Source organism: Montipora foliosa, chromosome 6 (assembly GCF_036669935.1).
Source record: "Montipora foliosa isolate CH-2021 chromosome 6, ASM3666993v2, whole genome shotgun sequence".
Taxonomy (NCBI): domain Eukaryota; kingdom Metazoa; phylum Cnidaria; class Anthozoa; order Scleractinia; family Acroporidae; genus Montipora; species Montipora foliosa.
Window position 1 is genome coordinate 45,734,959 of NC_090874.1, and position 7,500 is coordinate 45,742,458.

Sequence of the window (7,500 nt, forward strand, 5' to 3'; positions counted from 1 at the left end):
AATTAAAGAATTTTCTTTGCTTTCCTCTATAGAAAAGTTCATTGCCTAACTGGTGAATTCCACGGTAAATTTTACGCTAAAAACTGATATCGCATGAATCAGGAAGCGATGAGTGCGATATCGGTTTTTCGAGTGAAATTTACTTTGCAATTCACCAGTTCGGCGATGAATTTTTCTTGAACTGCGTGAGTTTTAAAGGAAAACAAGCACTCCCTCAGCCACAACAACACTCAAACACTTAAATAACGTTTAGGTGTTTTAAACAAACCTCTGAAAACACAAGTTAGTGAAATTTTGCCCTAATTTTACGAGAGCTCATTGCGATTACGTGTTTATAACATGAGGGCAAAGTTTTCTTGTCTCTGTCGAGGCAGATAGGAAACCAGTTGGGCAAACGGATTAAAAAGCATTCAAGTTGTTCGATCGCATTATAGAGCAAAACAAACAAACAAATCAACTTTTTCTTTATGTCCAAAAGAGAACAGATGATTGTTTTTTTACTTCCATTTGACAATAAAAATTCGATTTTCATTCCTGAACAAAGGAAAAACCGATTAAACCACTATTTGAAAATAACAAACGGTTTAGTGCCCAAGGAAAGAATTTGAGGAGTAACTTCTTCCCACAAGTATGAGCTATTACCGGCATTCTGTTTTATCGTTGTCGTTCTCTTTCGCTCTCCTTTTGTTTCTGTTCTAGTTATAGGTCCTCCAGGCAAGTGTAACCTTATCAGAGCTTCTAAAGATAAGTCTTATGCCAAAAATTGCAATGCAGCGAAAAAAGCAGCTCTAAGCAAATTAAAAATAAACACTCAGCCTTAAGTATATATCACTCCGATGCTTGACTTGAATATCTGCGTAGCCGCTAGTGTGGACCACAGCTATCATTATATACGTCAAACTGGATTGAAACGAGCGAAAAATGCAGAAAGAAAACATTTTCCAAACCGTTTTTCTCTTCTCCCGCCCTTACCATTCCAGAAACGAAACACTAAATATTTCTTTTTTGAAGGGAACCTCCACTAAAACAACAAAATAACTTTTAACCACAAAACATAATGTTTACAATTAAAATTGTTCAAACAAAAATGCTTGTTATAATTTTGGCTTTAAAATTTCCCGGGCACCGCCATCTTGAATAATTGTGACGTATCTTGGTTACCCTAAGAACGTTTGTTCTGGAACAATAAGGCAACCCCGATTCGTCATAATTATTCAAGATGGCGGCGCCCGGGAAATTTGAAAGCCAAAATTACAACAAGCGTTGTTCCGTGGTTTAAGGTTATAATTTTTTTGTTTTAGTGGAGGTTTCCTTTGAGTGGCTCCTTGTTTGTAAATAACTGTTGCATAAATTAAATTTGCTCAAGAACGCAAAATTCTCCTAAATGCACAGGAGCTAAGCTTAAAGAAATATTGCTGGTTTCCCAAATAAACATTAAACAATAAACGTTTAAACATTTTACACCAGAATTTTTAAACCAATATTTTCTGACGTGCAAAACTATATGGCTACATATTAATCATTTACATGAAAGAACAAAATTCCTCTCACATTAATGAAAACAACTATGGCTACCTATTAATCATTTCCATAAAAGAACACTTGAAATGCAGAATGGCTAAAATTCTTGTCATCTTTGAAAAAAACTCGGTTATCAAATTGCTTAATTTCGAATAATTTGCAACACCATCAATCCACAAAGGCACACTTAAAAAGGGGTGACCCGAAAAAAACAAACATACCTTTCAAGGGAAAGCATTTGTCCATGGCCTATGAAACTTGGCAGGCAGTTAGTTATCGGTATTGGTATAACTTTTCCAAAATGTTCCGTACCACATTTTTGTCACGTGACCGAAATCGACTTATCCCAGTTATATTTTTTATTCAAGAAATGGGGAACATTCAGCTACATTATATCAATCTTGTTTCATGATTATTCGATGACCCCTTGAAAGGGCTTTGTCATACCGCCTTTTAATCATGTCCACATGTTAAGAGCAATGAACAATTAAGGAAAATAGGTCACCTGACATGATAAACATCCAAATATCTTAAAAGGAAAATATGGAGTACCACATTAAAAGGCGGCATTCGGTAGGCACAGTTGTACTAAACGTGTTTATGCCAAACGTTTTCAATATTTTGAAGTATAAATGTTCCCCATTTTTCAGTAAAGGATGTAAACGTTAAAAGTTGTTTCAAGGTCACGTGACCAAAATGCGATGCAAAATATTTTGGCAATTTAATAACAACACCAATAAAAAACTTTCTGCTAAGTTTCAGTGGACATTGGACAAATGCTTCCCTTCAAATAAAAATATGCATAATAATTAGATTGGTCAAGCCTTAATATATACACTTGAGCAGTCTTATGAAATCCGAGTATCTCGAGATGCGCAGAACGTATGAGCAATAACAATAGTAGGCACCGTCCTTAAGTGTTTTATGATATCCTGGTAGTGTTGAGATGTAATCGCCATTCGCCTCCTTTGCAGCGATGAACGTTTTTACATCATTTGCGAAAAAGATTGTTCCATTTTGTTTCCCCGCTGAATGAATTAAGGTTAAACGGAACCCAAGTCAACCATGGTACAACTATGCTCGTTCAAAATTCAAGAATTTTAGCAGGAATTTTATCCAGCCCGGTTGCCTTAATGCGTGGAGTCACTGTTACAAAACAGTTTACCCCTTAGGTCAGCGACTACTCCATCATGGAATATTCTCCGCAATACTGAAAGTAGGCTAAGGCGGTTCGACTGAATTACGACAACAGAACATACGTTTAATTTCAATACGAATAAATTATCTTTTTTGATCAATGCGTACACGATGAAATTAACGCTGGAGTTTAAATAAACGAACAAGTACGCTACTTTCACGAGAACCGGTTTAATAGAGCAAAGGTAAAGTCTGCTACGAGCCTAGAAGGCCCATCAGGCCGGCGCTTATCCCCGGTTTCTGTAGCATGAAGCGACTAGGAGTATTTCTACTCCCCCCTGTATGGGATGCTAGTCCATCGCAGGGTTGCCCCCAGCATTAAATTCGCCGGTACCCATTTATACACCTGGATGGAGAGAAGGCACCGTGAGAGTAAAGTGTCTTGCCCAAGAACACAACACAATGTCCCTGGCCAGGAGCCGAACTCAGACCACTCGATCCAGAGTCGAGCGCACTAAACATGAGGCCACCGCGCCTCCCATAAATAGAGCAAAGCCTGTAGGTAAAGCAAAACGATAAAGAGACACTAAGGCTGTTACAAGGACGGAACAAATAACGAGATAACGGAGCCAAGAAGGCTTGTAGACAAATTTTGTCTCCTATGCCAGCTTCGAAATTTCAGCTCCTTTGGTTTGTAGTTGTGATTCATGTCAACTGATTGGGTGATTATTTGCTTGGATACTTTTCGTGAAATAAAGACAATACGAAGATAAATAAAAAACAAAAATTAGTACAAGGCAAGAAACAATGCCGAATAAAACAACCACAGCCACTAGATAATATTTTTCGATCTTCTGTTGAAAGTGATCGTTTTGAAACCAAAGGAGGCGAACAAATGTTGCAGCGAACGAGGAACTCCAGGCTATGGCCACCATTGCAATTACTCGCTCGCTTGTCAACAACGATGCATACCTCAGAGAGTGCACAATACAAATGTATCTGTCGATTGTCATGGCCCAAAGGTTCGTTGTTGAAGAAAACAGCAGAAAGTTATAAAATACAATCTGCAAGTACCAGTCGCATTGAAAATAAAACTTGCAGGCAAATTCACTTAATGTGACAAACAAACCGATGCAAAAGTTTGCAATCGTCAAGGATAAAACGAACCAGTTACTGGTTAATTACTCGCAGATGCCGTCTGCAAGTTATAAAATAAATGATGAGACGGCCGTTTCCAGTGATTGTCAGCACAGCGATGATACCACGGATGATCCAATACCAAGTATCCAATGGTTCCGTTAAAATACCACTACTGGAACTTAGAGTATGGTTGCGGGTACTGTCCGCCATACTTCTCCATACGAAGGCCTTTGCTGTGAAGTACCGGGTTGCTTTATGCAATATTCCTTGCTCAAGGAAGAAGAGACCTGACAGCTGTATTAAGTGCTCGCCAAACCTAAATTTGCTTCAGACAAGTGGGGGATCAACTTTTTTCCTTTCAAGCCTTTGTAAATATCCCTTCAATACACTGAATGATGTTGTCAACCTTTGCCGTTCGATGAAGGACCTCATTTTAACGAGGATTTAATTAAACCGGATGCCTGTATACAGTATATCGGACGGAACCGATATCTTTCCTTCCTTTCTGCAATTTCGCTTTCACTTTCCAATGAATGCTTTTCTGTATTGTAAATACAAACAAGATGGACTTTTACCTAGAAAATCAAAAACAATTAAAAACAGCAAATTGAACTGGGAACTATTTGTTTCCATTACATGAGGAATCGTAAATCTGTGCCTGGATTGGTCAAAAAGAAATTTTTGTTTAAACATACGGTGCACAGCTGATTACATCAACTAAGCCTCGCATTCTAGAATTAAAGTTTTTCAGTTTAAAAATGACAGGGAAAACTGACAAAACAGACTGTAGTTCACGAAAGAAACTGTGACTACAAGTACTAGTGTGGGTAACACAGCAGTCTACAACATGTAGCTTGCGAGCCCCAGCACCTTCATTCCCTCCAGGAGCTGTAACACAGACTGTATATGCCGGTCATTACCTTGAACACTCCGTCGGTGAAGGTTAGGAAAAGGTAGCTTCCTCATTGGAAAGGTGCATGGGCAAACTAACCGAAGCAAATTTGTAACAAAGTACTTTGAGCAAACAGCTGTTTGTCCCGGGACTCTTGCAAGCCTAAGCGTTCAATCTCTGTATTCAGTGGTGACCCGCTACAATAGACTGTATGGGAAAGTGCCTTTAATGCCCTAGTGGATTCCAGGCCACGTGAACCTGATATCTAGTTAAACCTTTTGAATCAGCATGTAGCAGGTAAACCAAAGCAAGTTGTAGAACATTATCTTCTGATTGGAACAGAAGATGCATACCAAAAGGCCAAATCTGTGTTGGAGGAGAGGTATGAAAATTGCAATGTTGTCAGTACAGCTTTTATTAACCAGCTTTAGAAATGGCCCAAGATAATGCTTCTGGGATGCTTCTGGCCTGAGAGAGTTTTCAGACCTACTGGATAAGGTTTTAGCAGCAAGGGAAACTATTCCAGGACTTTCCATCTTAGACTATCCAAAGGAAAAGGTGAAGCTGTTAGCCAAACTACCCTACTATCTGGAAGTCAAGTGGAGAAATGTAATTAAACAATGGAGGCACGCTAATGGTGAAGCCAGTTATCCTTCCTTTCTCAAGTTTGCTGAATTTGTCAGAGAGGCAGTAGAAAGAGGGAATATTCCGGAACTTGAAGGGATGATCACAGAAACCACACAAAAGCCTGTAAGGAATCAGAAACCAAAGTATGAGAAGAATATGGCTAGTTCACTGTCTACATCTGGCAAGAGTGGTGTCAACCATGAACCGAACCCCAAGGAGACAAACAAACAAAAGCGTTCTTGTCCTACTGACTCACGCAAATATCTGTTCTGTGGTGAAGGACATAAGTTAGATGACTGTCAAGATTTCTGCAAGAAGCCATTCAGCGAAAGGAGTAACAATTTCTTTCGTGAACGTTTGTGTATGGGCTGTGCAATCAGTAAGAGTCGCCAAGTGAAAGACTGCAAAGAAAGGTCCAAGTGTAAAACGTGCTCAGGGATGCACCCCACCTGCCTTCAAAAGGGACAATCACAAGTCGATGTCGTCGTTTCCAATTGTGTGAGGGCATGTATGCTTCCTGACCAAGGTGGTCGATTTGATCACACCTTGATTGTACCAGTATCGGTCAGGCCAGTGGGTCAGCCAGAGAAAGAAATCTTGCAGTATGCAGTCCTTGACGACCATTCAAATGCTAGTTTTGTGTCACACTTTGAGCAAACAGTTCAATCTGGAAGGTCCATCAACTGAACTCCTGTTGACGACAATGCAAGAGTAGAACGCAAGAGTGAAAACCAGCAAAATATCCGGATTGGAAGTCCTGGATTACCGCAGAGAATGTGTTGTGAAGATGCCAGTGGCCTTCAGCCGAGGAGATGTTTCAGCCAATCGGTCACAAATTCCAAAGCTTGAAGTTGCGAGAGAATGGCAACATCTGAACAGTGTTGCTGATAGATTAGCACCATACCATGCAGACGCAGAGATCTCTATCTTGAATGGTAACAATCGTCCAAAGGCTATCGACCGAGGGAAATAGTATGCTCTGAGAACCCCTCTTGGTTGGTGTCTGATCGGAAGAGTCTGCAAGTCAGGTAACATAGAGAATAGAGACTACAGAGGAAGTGTCAGAGGAAGTGTCAGAAATTCCAAGCGGATTTGCATTCTCTCTACAAAGGCTAAAGAGATCATTGACCCAAAGAAAATTTCCGTGTGTTGGAAACTGACTTTACTGACACAAGTGACAAGAAGAAACCCTATTCCGTGGAAGATGAGAGATTTCTGAGGATCCTGGAGAATGGTGTGAAGACGCAATCTGATAGACGGTACGAAATGCCAGTTCCCTTGAAGTCTGACAATGTGTGTCTTGCCAACAACCGTCAGCTTGCTGTAAAAAGATGGAACCAACTGAATGCAAAGTTCAAAAAGAATCCGAAGTTCTTCACAGACTACCAGACCTTTATAAGGGACCTAACTTCTCAATGTGCAAAAAGAATCCCTGCTGTTCGTCTTGAAGTACAAGACAGCAAAGTTAACTATAATCTTCATACAGGAGTCTACCATCCCAAGAAACCAGGACAGATACGTGCAGTATTTGACTGTTCAGCGCAGTACAATGGTGTCAGCTTCAATGACTACCTGCTGCAAAGTCCTGATTTTATGAATGATCTTTTCGGGATCCTGTGTCGTTTTCGCCACGAAAGTATTGCCTTAAGGACGGACGTAAAGAGCATGTTCCATCAGTTTGTGATCTGGGAAAAACATAGAGACCTATTGCGTTTCTGTTGGTGGCTGAACGGAGACCCGTCAAAGGAATTAGTTGAGTACCGTATGAAAGCTCATCTGTTCAGCGCCAGCAGCTCCCCAGCTTGTGCGCACGTTGGGATCAGACGAGCAGCAGATAATGGTGAAGAAGAATTCGGTGCCGATGCACCTACATTCATACGCAAGAATTTCTATGTAGATGATGGGCTTAAATCTGTGCCAACCGTTACTGAAGCCATACATCTCTTCTGATTAAAGCTAGTCAAGGCATCTGTGACAAAGCTATTCCAGCGGAAGATCATGCGAAGGGTATCAAGGAACTGAACTTAGTGGTAGATCCGCTACCTATCGAGAGAGCTTTATGCGTAATGTAGTGCGTCGAAAGCGACAGCTTCCAGTTCCGTATCAAGCTTCACGATCGACCTTCAAACCAGAAGAGGAGTGCTATCAATTGTCGGCCCTATTTATGATCCCAATGGATACTT

At 40.5% G+C, this 7,500-nt stretch overlaps 1 protein-coding gene and 1 pseudogene across 1 annotated transcript; one reads left to right on the plus strand and one right to left on the minus strand.

The window, feature by feature from the left end:
• Positions 1-2,272: 2,272 nt before the first annotated feature.
• On the minus strand, positions 2,273-4,230 carry LOC138005620 (histamine H2 receptor-like; annotated as a pseudogene).
• A 2,353-nt stretch (positions 4,231-6,583) lies between these two features.
• Positions 6,584-7,267, plus strand: LOC138005621 (uncharacterized). The gene has a single exon (XM_068851822.1). It carries the CDS (start codon positions 6,584-6,586, stop codon positions 7,265-7,267), a length of 684 nt encoding a protein of 227 aa, XP_068707923.1.
• Positions 7,268-7,500: the final 233 nt, after the last annotated feature.

What these genes read in the sequence shown, in the direction of transcription:
- LOC138005621 (XM_068851822.1), top strand. Translation starts at nt 6,584, where the DNA reads ATGCCAGTTCCCTTGAAGTCTGACAATGTGTGTCTTGCCAACAACCGT.